This window comes from Frieseomelitta varia, unplaced genomic scaffold (genome assembly GCF_011392965.1).
Source record: "Frieseomelitta varia isolate USP_RPSP 00005682 unplaced genomic scaffold, Fvar_1.2 scaffold_241, whole genome shotgun sequence".
Classification (NCBI taxonomy): Eukaryota; Metazoa; Arthropoda; class Insecta; order Hymenoptera; family Apidae; genus Frieseomelitta; species Frieseomelitta varia.
The window spans coordinates 86,271-105,765 of NW_025109970.1; the positions used below are offsets into that span (position 1 = coordinate 86,271).

At 38.7% G+C, this 19,495-nt stretch overlaps 1 protein-coding gene across 4 annotated transcripts in view; it reads right to left on the minus strand.

Moving 5' to 3' along the window:
- The window catches only part of LOC122527984, a 124,747-nt gene that overhangs the window by 41,668 nt on the left and 63,584 nt on the right, over nucleotides 1-19,495 (minus strand). For all 4 annotated transcript variants that reach the window (XM_043652629.1, XM_043652630.1, XM_043652631.1 and 1 more), the window contains exon 3: nucleotides 11,416-11,532. In XM_043652629.1, the coding sequence (XP_043508564.1) occupies nucleotides 11,416-11,532 (117 nt within the window). The remainder of the gene's footprint in view (nucleotides 1-11,415; nucleotides 11,533-19,495) is intronic.

Here is a 19,495-nt window from a genome sequence, read left to right on the forward strand (position 1 = left end):
AAAAAAAAAAAAAAAAAAAAAAAAAATTCTACTCCTTCCTTTCGACTCGCTTTTTCACGCAGAATCATTTCACACTCGATTGTTTCACACTGAGATACCGCGTATAAAACTGTGTGAAATATAGATTATATACATTTCTATACGCTTCTATACATTTATATTTTAAATTATATACACGATAGAAGCTTTCGTACATTCCGTACATCATATTATTCAGATCGAAAATACTGAACGTTTCTATGAAGAATTGCTCGCTCAATCGATCATTTCGGCCATTTTACACTTAACTAAAAGATAGTTTCTCACAGTTTCGAATTGGTCTGTCAGAGGATAATAAAATATTGTCTCTTCTCCTATTTCCCTCGCAAATTTATCACTGACGAAAGAAAAAAAAAAAAAGGAAAAAAAAAGAATATTCATTAACGGGAATCTAACAGCAATTAGAGGGAAACTCGATGTTCCGCTTATTTAATAATAGAAACCGTATCGTTCGTTGTTCCAGTTGGCGGAGTTACTCCGTACAAAGGCAAAGACAAAGGACAAAGTAAGTGGAAGGGACCATTTGACGTCAGTGGAGCTTTCGAGTAAATCGGCAATACTATTTGTAGGTTAATTAGACTAATCGCCGTGCACACAGGCGCCCTCTTAACGAGTCCTCGTCTTTTCGACGTTTCCATCCACCGAGCACGTCAATCAAGCCAGCTTCAAACGGCAAAAGAGACGGCTGCATCCTGTCTCGCCAGTCTCTCTGTTATTTTGGACTTTCAATATAAACCGGCCCGGTTATCGAAGCCCGGGAATTCTGCGAATTGGGATCCGGCGAGATTGAATTTAGGCTGCCGGGGCGAATGGAAGACGCGGCAGGGAGGACCCCAGTCGACGATCCAACTTGAAATTCCCGTGACTTATCGTCGCTGGCAGCCACCACGATAGCGAGTAATAACTTCAATTCGGAGGATTCCTCGTGACTCTGTGTCGCCTGTTGCCTCTGTTGCCCAGGCAGCGAGTGCCACCGTTCGAAACAGAAATTAAAAGGAGGAATCTCGTTTAGAATCCGTCCGACGTATATTTCGTCGTCTGAACGTTCGAGTTGAAAGTTTCGCGAACGGCGTTGAAAGTTGAAATTAAAAATTCAGGAAACCGAGGGAAGCGTGTTACTTATCTGCAAGCGCGAGGATTCCCGACGCAGTTGCAAAATTATTGTAGAAAGTTGAAGGAGTTGTTAGATCGCTAAAGCGCGAGTGCTTTGGGAAGTTCAGTTTAGCGAAATAGCGAGCAGTTCGTGTCTGTGTATTTTTAACCAGGCTGTTGTTTTCAAGAACCGTTTCTTGCTTCTTGCACAAGGTTGTTTAGTCTCTATATTTTTTGAACCAGTGTTGTATGTGATGTTTAGCTCCAAAATGTGTAGTATTTGTTTAGTTCCAAAGTTATAAGTTTATATAGTTTCAAATGTATTGTCTGTTGTTTCGCGTTTTCACAGTGCGTGAAACGTGTGGTGATTAATTGACGATTGAATTACTTTATATGACTTGATACGATATAATCGCATTTCAAAGAAGATTCTAATATCCTCCGCGCTATTTCCAATTATACAAAACGTACAGAATTGAAAGAAAAGAATTATTCCAACTTGAAATACTTCTGGCTGTCCAAAAATCTCGAAACAATTTTTTTAATCTTTTTATTTCTTGAACTGGGAAACTACTTTAGTCTCAAAATTTCAATATTTTAGGTATTTTCAAACCGTTTCTTTTTTCGCGTTTTGAAGAATCCCGCGGTGACTGAACCATGAAGATAATGTTCACTCCCAATTAAGTTATTTTATAGTTACAATATAATCGCATTTCTCTAGAGAAAGATATTCTCCGCACTATTGTACAAAATTATACAAAAAAAAAAATGCACCTCTCACAAAATTAAAAGAAAAAAAAGATATTTGAATTTAAAATATTTCTGGCTGTCCAAAAATCTCGAAACAATTTTTTAATCATTTTATTTCTTGAACTGGGAAACTACTTTAACGTTTAGTCTCAAAATTTCAATATTTTAGGTATTTTCAAACCGTTTCTTCGCGTTTTGAAGAATCCCGCGGTGACTGAACCATGAAGATAATGTTCACTCCCAATTAAGTTATTTTATAGTTACAATATAATCGCATTTCTCTAGAGAAAGATATTCTCCGCACTATTGTACAAAATTATACAAAAAAAAAAATGCACCTCTCACAAAATTAAAAGAAAAAAAAGATATTTGAATTTAAAATATTTCTGGCTGTCCAAAAATCTCGAAACAATTTTTTAATCATTTTATTTCTTGAACTGGGAAACTACTTTAACGTTTAGTCTCAAAATTTCAATATTTTAGGTATTTTCAAACCGTTTCTTCGCGTTTTGAAGAATCCTGCGGTGACTGAACCATGAAGATAATGTTCACTCCCAATTAAGTTATTTTATAGTTACAATATAATCGCATTTCTCTAAAGAAAGATATCCTCCGCACTGTTATACAAAATTATACAAAAGGAAAACGCACTTCCCACAAAATTAAAAGAGAAAAAAGATATTCCAATTTAAAATATTTCTGGCTGTCCAAAAATCTCGTCGATTTCCAATAACGTAATGGCCCCCATTACTCAAATTGCCTCGGCACTCGAGCTTCGGGAATTCTTCATCGAAACTCGAAATGCGCCGCGTTATGCAGAAGAAGGGAATCTCTCGCGAATAGATAGCATCTGGGGAATAAGCTTTCTCACCCCTTCTCCATTCCGCCACTCTTTCTTTGCTCGGGCGAAGATGCCCGAAAGAAAAAAAAAAAAAAAAAAAACGAACGTTCGTCCTTCAGGATTCGACCCGTTATCGCTGGAGCTGCCGCATCCGGATAGAGATTCTGTTGTTCGAAATACAGCGGAAGAACGTATGTATTTATCGTCTGGTCGGGCAAGCTCCTTAGGCAAACAACTCGCGCGACACAGAGGAGGACAGAAATAGCTGCTCGCCGAGAGGAGTAAGGACGACGTCGGTATCTTTGACGCGTCCTCATGTAGAAAATGTTGTTCTAAGGGCAATCGCGTTACTCGCAGGGCAACGAATATCTAATGACAAATATTTACGACGCGAGAGAGTTATTTACTTGGGAATTTTTTCCATACAGAGTGACGTGTATTACGTTTACCAAAGACTGAAACTTGAAAGTCTCTCCTCTGGGAATCATCCATCTTTTCACGAGGATCAACGTTCGTCGTCGGCAAAGTGCGACGAGCACAGTTGTTTCACGGTTGCATTGCTAAAGAATATTAGAGAACTCTGAGAAAATCTGTAGAATACTTTCAACACAGTGCGAGGATAATCTTCTTCTTCAATCTGGATCGATAAGTTTGAAACTTAAATTGTAAATTAAAGAATCCGATACGTGGCACGCACGCTTCTTCCTTCTGAGAACGTAAACGAGACTCGTCGCGTTGTCACTCTAACAAACTTCACTGAATCGACTTGTTTCCATCAAATTTGAATAAAAAGAAATTTTTGAGAATTTTTTTTCAGATCGTAAACTTTATCAGTATTTATAGTACAATTCATTTCCTACTTTAGTTCAGTTGAAACGCTTCAGAAATGAAAAATCGTCCTCTCCCCGTTCACAAACGCTCGCTTTAAACGAACTCCCCGGTTGCTAGATGAATTTACAACGGCCATTTTCTCGCAGCCCCTTAATTCACCCTCGTCCGCGAGGTCTCCTCGGTGGATCGAGCGCGTAACACGCGCGTCGGCGTCGCTAAAAACACCGCCGTGCTTCTCGCGTGTGCATTAATAACACCAAGCTGCTAGAGGTCCAGCAGGAGCAGTAAATAGAACAACATGGCCATGTAGGAAGCGAAAAAGGGGAGAAAAAAACGGGAACACGTATGGACGAAACGCTGTGTGGGGTGCATTTCGGCCGGGTTTCAACTGAATCGAGGGGGTAATGGCGTCGAGCGGCCTCGCACGATGTTGCGTCGCGTCGTCGTCGTTGGGGAAACGTGTTCTAATTAGCAGCTATCACCGTCGCACATTCCACTCTTTTTTTTCGCCCGCTTCTTTCTCTAGATTGCCCATAGATTATAATCTGTCTGATATCTATCTAATATGTATGTCAGATTCTAATTTTAGATTAGATTTAATTTGATGTTCGAGAGTACTTACGAATGTCGATGCTGTTACTGTAATTTTCACGTGATTTTTAGCAGCTGTATCTTATTCTTCTTCTTCTTCTATTTTCCTTTAATGTCGCATCGACAGCGAGATCATTAGCGACGACGGTGATAGGTCATTAGATGTGTGTGTAGTAGTTTATGTTTTTGGGATATTTTAATACTTTTTGTATGTCATTTTGAGAAGTCAGTTTATGTTTGCGTTGATTCTGTATTTCTGTCTTTGGGTTTCTGTGGTCTGGCATTCTTCTAAGTTTGAATTTAATGGGATTTCAGTAGAATCATATTTGTCCGAAATTACAATGGCCACTTCTCCGTTGGCGTGGTTTTCGTTTACCCTGTTTTTGACGAAGGTATTGAAATGTTTTAGTGTAGGCTGGTGATTTTTTTTTTTTTTTTTTTTGAAATCTGTTCATCTTATTGTGTATCTTAATTCTTAATAGAATTTTTACTTTTTTTTTTCTTAATAGAAATCGTATCTTATAATCTATCTGACCTATCTAATACGATTAGATTTAATTTGATGTTCGAGAGTACTTACGAATGCCATTCGTTGTCAATGCTGTTACTGTAATTTTCACGTGATTTCTAGCAGCTGTATCTTAATTCTTAATAGAACTTGTACTTTTTTTCTTAATAGAAATCGTCAATAGAATTTTAGCGTTTAAAAGTTTTTGTTGTTGACGAGTTGTCTAGATTGCCCATAGATTATAATCTATCTGACCTATCTAATACGATTAGATTTAATTTGATGTTCGAGAGTACTTACGAATGCCATTCGTTGTCGATGCTGTTACTCTAATTTTCACATGATTTTTAGCAGCTGTATCTTAATTCTTAATAGAATTAGTACTTTTGTTTTTTCTTAATAGAAATAGAAACAGAAATCCTCAATAGAATTTTAGCGTCTAAAATTTACTGTAGCAAATTCTTAATAGAATTTGCTGAATTCAAACTGATCGGTCCCATTTTTTCGTGTGACCTTAACCCACTGTGGGCGATCATATTTTTCGCGGGCAATCTGGGTCGTTCGTGTAATCACGTGTAACTTTTTTCTATCGTTCTTGACTTTTGGAAAATCTGGAGAAATTTCTCGAATCAAACATTCGAAGCAGCAATTGGCAAAAATAAAAACGTCTTCTTCTTCACGAATATATATAATTAGCTCTCTACATGTATAATTCGAAGTCTCAGAAGATGATCGTCAAGAGTTTCACAAACGATGCTTCCAACACTTACTTCTCTCTGAATTCTAATTCATGGGAGCGTCTTCGAACCGATGCGATTAATACCATCCTCTGTATACCATCCTCTATATTGATAGGATGGATAGCAAGAGCAATATTTCGCGATTCAAACGCCGAGTTACTGATTCGTGCCGAGTATCGTGGAAAAGGATGAGAAACGATTCGAAGCTACGAAACGATCGTTCTTCCCTCACGGATAGATTAATCTCGCCCGTTGAATAAAATACAACTGTACAAATAGAATGACAAACCACTCTCAATCTTGCACAATAAATTCTTAATACCAATTCCCCTCGAAATGAGACTTCGCTACACGCGGAAGCGTCTTCGCGCGCCCATATCTCCTTCAGAATCGTACCGAGCTCGAGTTCATCAACCCCCTCCCTCGTGAATCCGACAAACGAGACGGATATCATCGTCGTTGTCGCCCACGTATGAAAGCCTTGTATCTCGTCTCCCACTCTCACGTTCGTGGAACAAACGTTTTTCCGATAATCTTTCCGCGCCGCGTTTTAAGTTTTTCAATGGCGTCGCGTATCGGCGTGCAAGCGCAGGTTACCAATAGGCAGGTGGTACGTGGCAATAGGCGATGAACGTGCAAAATGCAGTCGACGAGGCAGAAAGGTTCGGTCGTTTCGTTGCTGTATGTGTGTGTGTGTGTGTGTGTACTTGCCTTGTCGTGCATTTTCAACTGAAAACGAAGCCACGCGGCTGTCAAAGCGCCTCACGCGTTCTGCAAGACAGATTCGAATGCCCTTTTCGTTGGATTCTGCGAACGCGATCCATCTTTCTATCGTTCTTCGTTCGCGCCTCGGATTTTTACGTAACCGACCTTCCATAGTGGAAGGGTCGCACAGTCAAAGCGAACGGATCGTGATAAATTTCAGGGACGTTCGTGTACTTGCACTAGTATTATTATTACTAGGCGTAGTGTTCGTAAAAAAATATTCGTAGGTGACGTGGTGATGACGATTTCGATGAGAATTATGACAAGCTGGTGTGCCTGTGAATTTTCAAGCTATATATTTTTTTTTATGTACATACTCGGTCGGATACGTTAACGTGCACGTGTATTTTTCATGTCAAAGAGCAGAGTGGTTGAAGTTTTGTTCTTTCTCGTAGATTAAAATAAAGCGAAACAGGGACGATATGTGAAAAGCAAGGTACAATTAGAGTAAACTGAGAATTGAACTGAATACGTAGTTACATTAGAAACTGATATTCTAGTATCAAACGAAGGCTAATTTATGTAAAGATTTAGTATCCATGATATTACTCTGAAATTTGGCTGTATGCGAGAAGAACGATAGTCTCATATTGAGCAATTAAAAAACGAGGAAGTTTCTTGTAAGTATAAGAAAATAAGCGTCAAAAGAATCAAGTCGTATCTGATATTTAAATTACTACCTTGTTACATTGTGTTCGTGGATAATTTTACATCGAATTAAATGAAAACTTGGTCCTCTGAAGCTTCAAACAAAACTGCTCGGAGATGATTAAAAACCACGCAGTGCCAAAAATTTCCTGCCGAAACACACCCGGTCGGGAAAATACCATCTGTCGTTCAAAGCGCCCTGCAATTCCAAACATTTTACGTTCACCCGATTAACCTGCAAACGGTGGCCAAGACAAGCCACCGTTTCCAACAGTTAGAATGCACTCGCCGTGCACTCTATATACGTACACTCAGAAACGAAACATTTTCCAATCGCGGACTCTCTCCGTGTGTTGGCCCTGCAGAGAAACTCGCTTACTTATTTCCAAACTGTTGAACTCGCCTCGGACTTAGACGAACTTCCCTGTGTGGTAGACGTTCGTTTTCGATTCGAACGAGCACGAGACCTTTCTATCAAGGATCCTGCGACGACGTTCTCCCACGGAACCGGGTATAACTACTTCCGTCGAGTTGCAGACCGAGGTCGAGGGCGCATCGAGGCGGGCCTCGCACTCACCAACCAACCCCTGCAATCTTTCAACCACGCGCAAAACGGCCCCGATGCAAACCTCCATGCACAATTTAACGCGCGAACAACCCTCCATCCAAGTTTGCGCTCCCCTTTGATTCACGTTTTCTCCGACAGGTACGTGATAATTCGATTCGCGGAACGAAGAACGAGAGTTCTTTGAACAAGAATTCGAAGAACAATTCGACAACTCTGCTTAAAACCAGGTGGCTCGCGTGACGCTGATGAACGAAACTTTATGCTCGTCCATAAGATGTGTCTAACAATTAATTTAAAAACGAGAATTGACGATATTTCGTAATAATTTCAAGGATTTTCAAGGAAATTTTGTTTCGCCTCTCTATACGCGATTTCGCAACAGTTGAGTTGGAAATGATATTGTTGCAAAGTTATACATATTATAGATATATACATTTATAGATATTTCTTGGAGTTCTTGGGAAATTTTCCATCACTAAAATACGATGGCAGAAAAGACAATTTCATAAATTTCTGTTAGTCATTGTAATTGAAAAGTCAAGATTTTCTTCGAAGAATGTATTACTCTAAAACATTAAATTTCTTTTTAATATTCCCAGTTGCAGGATTTTTCTCGCCGGTGAGTTGAATTCGTTGAAAAAAATATTCGAATAAATAAACATTAACGATTGAACAACTGTGTATTTGTTTTACAATTGAACGCACAGCGATCAACAATTTGATACGTTATTAATTTTCTCTCCTTTTACGCTCAAACGATAGTGGTCTTCGTCCAATGATTAATATCAAGCAACTCAACTTCATCGTCTAATTTCATTCACAGACCGGATGTACTCAAATTGGCCAAGCCATTCTAAAACGATTATCCGTATGTAACGCAATTAAAGTAAATAACTGAACGTTTAACACGGCTGTTTAACAGGATCATTTGCGATTTACTTTGAGAGAACGAGGAAACGCGCCGGCAGCAAGATCGCGAGAGTGTCGCGTAACGAGCCATGACGTTCGTTGAAAACTGCGCTGTAACTAACAGAGCTATTGTAACAGTTATTATTAATAACGGCGGAAGTATAATTCTAGCCGACGATTTTCTTGCCGGTGCTTGACCAAAAAGGACCGCCAGATGAGACGATGAATTATTAGAGCGTTCACGGAGTACGTGCTTTCGACTCCGTTTCCCCGATAAGAAGATATTCCGTGCTTCGACGATGGTGTCGAGCGTTTTTTCGTGCAACGTCTTGCTTCGTGCGGGAAGAAATTACGGAGATGAAGTTGTTCTTTTATCGGGCCAAGCGAAGAATTTTCACGAGAGAATTTTGTTTCCGCAAGAAATCACGAAAATCGGCCCCTATTTACGGAAATACTAACCGTTGTCACCGGGAATTTGACGCAAATGGTTTCGATGAATTTTCTGACGAATTTTCTCCTCTTAACTGAATTTTTCAAGTTGCATCAACCTCTACTGGATTATTAGCAATCACGAGAACCTTTAAGTAGTATTAAATGGCACTAGAGATATCGACATCTTCAACAAAAGTTAAGCCAACTTGGATCATGTTCAAAATCTTGTTCAAGTCAACGGGAACTTTATAAAAATTTTTGTTTCTAATTATTACTCGAAATAAAAAGCCATCTTTTATCATTTGTAGTACTTCAGAGAACGAAAAATATTATATATCGCTGATATTATATAAAAGAAATGGAAATAAAGTTCTTTGTAATAAAATTAATTCTGCACGTTTACTATAATATATTCCCATTATATTTCAAACTATTATTATTACCATTGGGGATGTTATCTCTAAGTTTCTTTGAATATATATCATGCCACGTTCATTGTGCTCGTGTTAAAAGATAAGCTATTGATGAAAATTATAATTTTACAGTGATAAACGATGACATAAAAAAAAAAGGAAATTCTCGATAATTTATTTTAATAGTCGTTTTATAATTATATTTTAACGTGAAACCTGACACTTTATGTTCTATATGAAGTGAAATACTTCCTTCTGAAATACGTTAATTCTCCTGCTTTTTAATTTCACGTGTTCCAGCTATTTCGTTCAATTTCTTTTGAAGGAACTTCAAAGCACCTCTGCTCATCTTTTCCCGTTATATTATTAATGCGTTAATCATTTCCATAAAATTCTTGACTTTGAAACATTGCACGCGCGTTTTAGGCAAATTATTTTAACACAAAATCACGATAAATGGAAGCTTCTATCTTTCTTCAAAGAAACAAAAAGCTTCTATCTCTCTTCAGAGAAACAAAAAGTAACATTTCCTTTAAATTTAATCAACACGTAATTAATAGATTTACGAATTGATATGTATTTATAGCAAAATTTTCAAGTTTAAAACTGCAAGGATGATAATGTACAATGTTGCAAAAAATATTGCTGATAATATGAAAAAACACATAAAATATAAATACATGACACAAAACATAAAGTACAGTGCTTTCCATAACATTTAATTCCCTGCCAAGTTTTATTCTCTTAATTACATTTCGAAAAATACAGATTTGCATAAAAATTCGCAATCTGCTAGTTTCGTTCTATCAAATCGTCTCTCTGCCTCTACGATAACTTACACTTTGACGTTCCAAGCTTGCATCACGACTGACGTGCGAGAGTTTATACCAAGATCGACTATAGAAGTCGGAAAAACACGGTGATTTTGTGATTTTGACAGGATCGTCGGGTCCATGAGCAAGATTGAATTCTAGCCATCGGCTGGGCTAAGTGAGAAAAAAAGAGAAAAAAAAGAAGTGAAACCCGAGTAGAGTGTCTCGAGACGACTCGCGTCGAAATTGAACGTCGTCTCGTGCGTTTATCGCGCCCTAACGGACCTGATCCCAGCCTAAAATCTCTTTTTCACTCGTTCGATACGCCTGCAGCCAAGTGGATCCTGATACGAAAGAACTGAGAGCGCAAAAAAGCAGTCTGTCATCTTTGAAACGAGACGTCGCGACACGTGATTTTTACCCCAAGCGTTTCGCGCAACATGCTGCGTCACGTGGATACTGATTATGTGAGGCCTGAGACGAGGAATTTTGGTTTTGAAAAAAAGAATTTTACTTGGATGATATAAGACACTCAAAAGTATTTGATAAAAAGATGGGAATGGTGATTGAATTTATTTCTCACTTGAGTTTCTTTTCTGATGAAAAGAAGGTGCACCGATTCCTTCGAATATATAAAATAATTTGGACGTATATAATAATAATTTAGAAATAAATATAAAATAAGTTGTTCAATGGTATGTTACTTGAACAATTTTCTTGATATATTTAGACGAGGAAATATTCCCTTCGAAATATATATCGATAAGTATTAGAACATATGATTATGATATTTGAAGTATTTGGAGGAGTGATACTTTAATAATAGATTAAAGGTTTGTTCTTGAGAGGAGGACGCATTGCTTCTTCGAAATTATTGTTACGATATCGAGTAATTTATCCAATGATAGCAAATACATTTCATGCACAGTCAACAAAGTTAAATTTTATTCATCGTATACGAGATGTCATTTCTTGTATTTCTTACATCGCGAATAAATGATATGACAAATGATAATTTCTCGCAGATATATGTTGGCATACACGTCAGAAGATTTATACTTTTAAGCAATACAACCATTATCTGAAGAAATAAAATTTAATCACACTGAACTCTCTCACAAGAGACTCGAACTTGAAATCCACGCAAGTTGGCCCGAATGAAACGCCGATTTCATTTTTCTAATGAATCGTCAGAAAAGAGACGAGACACGTCGACCTGACGGGGAAAAGAGACAGATTTCTCTCCTGGAATCACCGCCCTAAATTTCCCCTGGAATCGCGAGGTCCGCGAGCAAGTTACGGGGAAAGAGGGGTGAGGGGGAGGAAGCAATTTCATAGAGAGTTGGCGAGGGCGAAGTTCGCGGAAGTCGAGGAATCGAATAAACAGATTCGTCTACGGGGAAATCGGGGGAGGACGATGCGCGAGAATCGCGAAGAAGGATATAACCAAGAGGGTAAGTTTCGGAATCAACTCACCGGCGCAGCTGTATCCATTTTTATGAAGAATGTAGCCGTCCTTGCAATCGCACTCGTACATCCCATCGTGAAGTTCGTAGCAGAGTTGCTCGCACGGCGACCCGTGGCCGCATCTCCCTGAAATGCAGAAAAGTATCGACACAGTCAGAGAGAGGGGGCTTACTCGTACTCGAGAGGGGATGAAACAAATGAACGCCGCCGAAGAAAACACATTCAGAAGGAATTCCTCGGCCTTCCGCCACCGGTTCAAGATGCGCGCCATTCCATTTTTTGACGACTTCGGAGAGCGACGCAACTTGGCGTCGAAAGCGCCGAGAAAATGGAATTTCTTTCGCCGCTGTGATTCGCTTTGAGAAACACGCGAGTTGAGAAGCTCCATTCTGAAGCAAGTTTCATTAAATGAATTCTTGCTGGTTGAATCAGCTTATGCGGAACGTGGACTCGTTTCATGTGAGATCGAACGAAATTTAATGAAAAATCATTATCATAGAGAATCGATAGAATCTTAATATGTCAACTCTTGATTATATGAAACTATTCGTCCCACCCCACCCCCCTGACAGGTTTATACAAGCAGAGTTCTATTGTATTTGAACCAAAGTCTAGTTATCTGATTAAACGAACTGCTGATGAGTGAATCCATTTATTGAAACTCGAACTCATTTTATACGAACGAAAAAAATCACCAGTAAGAGGGAGAATCACTGGAATTCTATTGTATGAATTATATAAACTATAATATTTTTATCAAGGACAAGTTCATACGAGGAAATATCGATGAAATGTAGTTTATCAACGAGGTGAAGTTTCCTCAACTTTATTTTTTTTTTGTAATAATTGTTTGATACATTTAATATGTTATAATTAGATTGGCAGATTTTTATAAAACAGTTAGATCAAACAGTTATAATTAACAGATAATTACAAACTCAGATCTTTATAAATATTATTGAAGAAATGCAATAAATCTTAAACAGATATTTATTTGTTCCACTCATTAAACATTGTACTGTAATAAACATTTTATCTTATACTAATACTTTTATACACTATGTGTGATCTTTTTGACCTCACATGGTGGAGTTTCCTGGAAACGCATTGGCATCCACCGTCTAATTGTAGCAAATTTTACAACGCGACGAATCGATTAATTCTTCAATGAATTTCAACAACAAAGACTCCAAGACAGAGATGTAACTTGAATGTTAGCAGAAGCTACATTTCTCAGTCGAAAAATAAAAAAATATAATTATTATTTACAATGTCATCTGCTTGTAACAAATACAACATTATATAATTGAAGTTAATTATCTTTTCAAGAAGTTGAACACCAATCCCGTGCCCGGGGTAACAAAAGTGAAAAAAAAGTGATGTCGAGTAACGCATTTTGCACATTTTGCGTTTCCACGTTTAATGTTTGATTCGACAAAGCACAAACTATCGGCTGAATCCGTAATTCATGCTACATCGGGGAGAACACCACCGAGGAAAGTCGTCGAACAATCAAGGAAAACGTCCATCGAGGACAAGGCCGTAATAGGTACATCGAGCGAGCCATTCCGAATTTATTAAGTCACCGGGACTAAACGGGATGGTATTTCGCCGAGGGCAGATAAATCTCGGCGATTGCCAGCGTCGTATTTTCCCCGAGCGAGGCGCACGAACCGTGGAGAAAGCGCTTCATTTACCTTTGAATTATTCCGTGCCCTCATCGAAACGCTGGCTCAGCGTTGCTGCACCCCTTTGCCCTCCCACTCACCATCGCGCTTTCGAGGATTTTCCAGCAGCTACGCGACGACGACGACGACGACGACGACGACGAGGCTCGATCGACGCCGACGACCGCCGGAATAATTCACGCCTAACCGCCAACTTCCTGCAAGATTACTATTTCCTCGCCTGCCGTATCTGCCGCGCTCTGTGTACAGGTACCTCTTACGTGTCTCTGCGACTGCCTTTTTTATTTTTAACCTGTTGACAGACTAGAGGACTCTTTCGGGACAGACTCTGTAGGAATTTTTCAAGTTCTGCAGGGTCGCTCGAGAGTCTTTTAATACACGGCGGATGGATAGAAAAATATTGGCACACGGGAGCAAATAGCACGCTGACGAAATCTGTTTCCCTCGATAATTTACTGGATACAAAACGTAATGTGTGTGTAATTTTCAACAATATAATATAGCAAAAATTATAGTAAAAAAAATTTTTTAAATATTACAAAAATTCGAGAGAATTGTAGCTCTATCGTGTGTCTGAGAAGAGAATACAAAAATTTTTACAGGAGTCACTTTTACTGAGAAACTGCTATAAAACTACCTGTCGTAGATAACAAAAATTTAATTAAACTCAATTTAAACTTAATTTAATTTGATTTAATTACTTTAATTAAATTTAAATAGAATTTAGATTTTAAAATTCTCAGTTCAAAACATTTGCAGCCGCGAGTAAAAAATTTTAAATTTTACATTGACACGATTGTCAATGTGTTAACACCTCGTAGATTCTCTGCAAAGCTCTGTGTTTTTATCCATTTTTCCATTAGCGATGCGATGACCGTCTCGGAGAAGTCCTCGATTTTCCCTCACGTACACCTGCTACACGTATGCTACGTACACCGACCAGCGAATTCGAGACCCGTCCTAAATTCAATTCCAAGCAATCGTAGCTGAAGAATAGGATTAACGTGAACTGGATATGGGACGGGTGTATACAAGGGAGAGCTGACGATGGGGTTAGGTAGGTTGTTTTCTAAACTAATAATTCTGCACACTTTACTTGTTGAAAGAGTAATCGGAGAAATCGAATCGAGAAAATAAGAAGCGGAGAGGAGGAGAGACAAATTGAATTGACCAGTTGTCTTGGCAAACACGAGTGCGAATTATAGAAATTCGAATTCGAATTCTCTTTTCGATTCTTCAGAAATTGAAAATTAATAAATACAAACTTCAGCCTGATATAATTTATATCACGTATAAATCGAATACAATTTAACATATAATCGAATATAATTTAATATAATTTATATTGATTCAGCCTAATGTAGTTATTACTTATCAATAACTTCATAACATTAATCATAATATTATAACTAATATATATGTAACTTCTAAGTATAATATAGTTATGTATAACTTAGTTATAATATAGACTGTTTGAAAATTACGTGAATCGCCCTGTACGTCACTTATTTATACTTCGTATAAAGCAAATGTTTACTAAACTAAATATTTACCTAGAGAAAATTGAAAAGAAAATCGTAACAAAAGCGGTCAACCCTTTGAGTGCTCAGAAAAATGACCAAAAGTTGAAAAGTTTAATACCAAATGAGAAACGTACAACAAATTAAGAGTGCTCTCGTCTTTGAACATATGATCCTTCGAGAAACAAGAAAACTAATTATTTTAAATTACTAAAAACTAATTATTTTAAATACGAATGGTCGAGAAAGAACTTTCAAACACCTCGCCAGAAACCTTCCGACCCTTCGAAAAATAAAACCTCACGGCTGACGTTTCGAGCTTGCGGTGATCTCGCGCGCAATCCGAGCATCGGACGCGAAATTCTGTTTACACGTCGAGGAGGCATTGTGCTCGTGGATCAGCGACGTTTCGCGTAGCTCGCGCGTACTTACCCGAGGCATCCAGGTGGATTTATTCGCCAAGTCTCGGCCGCGTAAATGCACCATAAATTCGCGAAGTGAAGAAAAATGGATCATTCGCTAACTCCGTGGCCGGAGCCGACCCGCGTCCTCCTCGCGTCCTCTTCCTTCGCGTTTTTATGGCCCGACGTTGGAATAACTTTCCAACGCGGAGTCTGGCAGCACCTACGGGGAAAAAGCTGTGCCCGTTGCGAGAGCGTCTCGCGCGCGTTTCACGCATAATAAATAACGATAAATCCCCGGAGTGAAAAGATCCCTTCCGTCGTCTGGGACGGTGCCTTCAGCACCGTAACCCTCGTTTCATCGCGCTCGTCTCACCTGCCGTTATTTACGGTACAACCAGTCATGGCCGCGCGAGTAATTCAACATTTACCCCGCTGCGATTAAAATTAATAAAATAAACGCGCGCACGCTCGGGAATTGCATTCATTGGATGATTGGTTGACGGGCTACCTTCCATCCACGCCCCGCGTCGCGATCTTGATTAAAATTCAAGCGGAGAAGATGATCGAAGAGAAGGTCTTCGAAGCTTCGAAACTCGATCCTTGACCCTTTGACTGGCGCAATATTCGTACATACGTCAATCGTGATTGTCCATCTTCGCTACTATTTGTTGCATTTAATCGTTTCCTTTCCTTACCGGCCAAATATCTTTAGGATATTGTTTAGGAAAACTATTATTCAGAAGGCTGTTGTTAACCACTTGCGCTGGCAACTGATTGCGGACCATAACGAGTGACCAAACCGTATACAGTAATTCGTCGCTTTCTTCTTGAACTCGTCGGTATGATATCACCGGATAGAAGTTACTGAGAAGTAATACATTTATTTTTTTTTTTTTTTTTTTCGCCTAGGTTATACTTAAATATACTTGAAATTGAGAAGGAAATATTGCAAAAATCCTCGACGTGCGCGTCATTCCAGCTCAGAAATTATTTTAGAAATTAGAAATTAATTATTAGGGTATTATCAGGGTATTATTTAAAAAAACAACGACTGAATAAAATTATAAAACTGATCAAAAGTATTGAAATATACAAACACATGAATATGGCAAAGGGAGAAGTTTGTACGAGTCAGTTCACGTATTATACGAGAACGACGAAATTGAGATTGAATGGTATTAACAAAAAAACATACGAACGAAACAGTTGCTGTGTTACATAAACACGGAATTCTCCTTTACATTTATGTCGTTCGCTGAAATAATTATACTTTTTCACGATACAACTTAAGAGACTGGGAACAATTCGGAAAGAGGAGAGAAATTTCGCAAACTCGAGCGCCCGTTAACCGCGACAGAAAACACAAGCCGAGGCAACACAGTTTCGCTGTTGCTCGTACGTCGCTTCGGATATTTCGGCCGCTCTTTAATCCACCTTTTCTTTACATTAAAAAAAAAAAAATCCAGCCGCGTGGATCGCGTTCTCGCGTTAAGAAGTCGTCGTTACAGCTAGAACAAGCCGCGCGGCAAAAAGAAGAAAAAAAAAAGAGGGAGAGAGAGAAAAAGGAACGACTGCGAGCTGAAACAGACGTTCAGAAGTGAGGTTGCAGCCTCATTTTCCTAACAAAAACCTGGAGGAAATATGTGATTACTTTTACACTTTTTACCCTCGTTTCGGCCACGTTCGCGCAGATTACACTCTTAAATTCAGACCAACGCTCGCGCCGTGCCATTCTTCCGCGCCTCATTGTCTCGCACGTTCAAACATTTGTCCCTCCCTGGTATCGTCGTTCGGCGACGCGTTACTCTTTTTTTTTTTTTTTCACTCGTCCCTGATCCGAATTCCTCGTTTCTCTGTCACGCCACGGAATCCAGAAAACGTCCAGAAAACGTCCGCCGACGGAACTGGGCCACATTGTTGTACGCAAGAACGCGAAACAATGCGACAGGACGAAACGTTTTCTCGCGGTACGTGTCGCAGATGGGATCGAGCACGCCTTGTTTCATTTTTACGTTTCTTGGGGAATATTTATCGTGTACTGGCTCGCCACTCTTGCAATTCCTCTCTGATAATTATCCGACAATTATTTCAATATCGCGATCGAGCGATAGTTAGTCATAGTGTTAAAACTTTTATGGTTTAAACTCTGCGAATGTATAAACTCTGGCTGAAAAGAGACAAAGAAGAACGAATTCTTGATAATATCATTGCTCGATATATTGTTCTTGCACGTAATTCTTGATACATTGTTGAGTTAATATCGGTATATTATGTAACTATAAATTCTTGCTGAAAGAAATAAAAGAAGAAGAAGATTATCGAACGAATTTTTGATACTGCTTCATATATTATTCTTGCGAATAATTCTTGTTATTGATATATTATTGTTATTGATATATTATTGTTAATATTGTTGGTTTAATATTAAACTGTAAACTCTCCAGCTAGAAAAAGATATTGAACGAATTCTTGATATTGCTCGATAGATATTATTCATAATTCTTGGTATATTGCTGGTTTAATATTGGTACATTATCATATTGTCATTTTGTTATATTATCAATATTGGACAGATTTGACGATGTAAAATGATTGAAAAATAATCGCAAGTAAAACATCGCGTTGATCTTTAATGGATCTCTAACCAGACACAACACTGACTATTCCAGTAGATTCAAAGAATCCTTGAATGCTATACAAAACGGATAATTTTATTGGTTTCTGTTGTTCTATGCACGACAGTCTCAAACGCCGCGGGCTCGTCCGAACGAGAAATATTGCCGCGAAACAGAAAGTGTCACGAACGACTGCGTGGAAAATTCTAGGCGGCGAAGAAAGGCACGTTTCCGTTTCGCGGGGGCGACGATTTCGTGGTGAAACGCGCTTCTCATTCATTAGGATAATTAACGTCAGCGGCTGCATCACTCCTGCCAAGTGCTTCTATTATTCCCGCGTGCGAGAGATCCCGGTGTACGCTGCGAAACTTTCTCCCCGCGTGTGCATTCGTGACCCGCATTCCGCCCCGGCCTCGATTGCACCGCAGCCAACATCGCGCCGGTTGCTTTTCGTTCTCCGACAAAGGGGAGGAAACTGGAGGAACGGTTTTCGGGGGACACAAAGGTCGATGGTGTAAAATGCTGGGCGACGCGATGCTATAACGTGAGAATTAACGAGAACGAATTTAAATTTAAGAATTTTTCAGCGCGGTAAGGGGGGAATTTAAATTTGTCAATTTCTGAGAAAATTAATTGACGAAATTAATTTTGTCAATTTCTAACGAAATAAGCAGACATAAGTAACGAGATTAGAGAAACGTGCGTTATTCTACGTGCGTGAGAATTAACGAGGCGAATCTAAATTTAAGAATTTTCCAGCGCAGTAAGGGGCAATTCAAATTTGGTGAATTTCTAACAAAATAAGTAGAAATAAGTAGAATGAGATTACGGAATGTTATTCCACGTGTGTGGGTGTTGACGCGTGCGGACGAGAATTAACGAGGCGGATTTAAATTTAAGAATTTTCCAGCGCGGTAAGGGGCAATTTAAATTTTGTGAATTTCCAGCAGAACAAGTAGAAATGGGTAAAAAGATCAGAGAATGTTATTCCACGTGTGTGGATGTTGACGTGCGCGGACGATCGTGTGAATTAACGAGGCGAATTTAAATTTAAGAACTTTCCAGCGCGTTAAGAAGGAATTTAAATTTGTCAATTTCTAACAAAATAAGTGGACATAAGTAACGAGATTAGAGAAACGTGCGTTATTCTACGTGCGTGAGAATTAACGAGGCGAATCTAAATTTAAGAATTTTCCAGCACAGTAAGGGGGAATTTAATTTATTTGTGAATTTCTAACGGAATAAGTAGAAATAGGTAATGAGATTAGGGGATGTTGCGCTGCGTGACGTTGACGCGTGTAGACGAAAATTAACGAGGCGATTGAAGAATTTACATTTAGTTAGTTGCAGTGAATTTCTAGCGCGATAAATATAGGTAATGAGCTTAGGGGATGTTATTCTATGTGCGTGGACGATCGTGAGAATTAACGAGGCGAATTTAAATTTGAGAATTTTCCAAGGCTGATTTTCCACAAGGGGGAATTTAAATTTGTAAATTTCTAACTGAATGAGTAGAAATAGATAATAAAATTAGAGAATGTTCTATGTGATATTGAATGAACGCGTGTAAATGACTGTGAGAATTAACGAAGCGATTTATATTAACAAATAGGACTATCTATACCCAAACCTTGCATTTCTTTCTGCAATTGCATGAATTATTCATTCAATAAACCATGAAACATTACACCACTTGAATATTAAAAACAAGTAAATGTCTTGCATCTTGAAACTCCCGATACTCATTGATATAGACACATTAACAAAATAAAGACAATAATCACAAAGTATTCGCGTCTCTTCCTAAACCTAGGACAAATACACAAACTTGTAAAGTTAATAATTTTAAGTTAATTACGCTG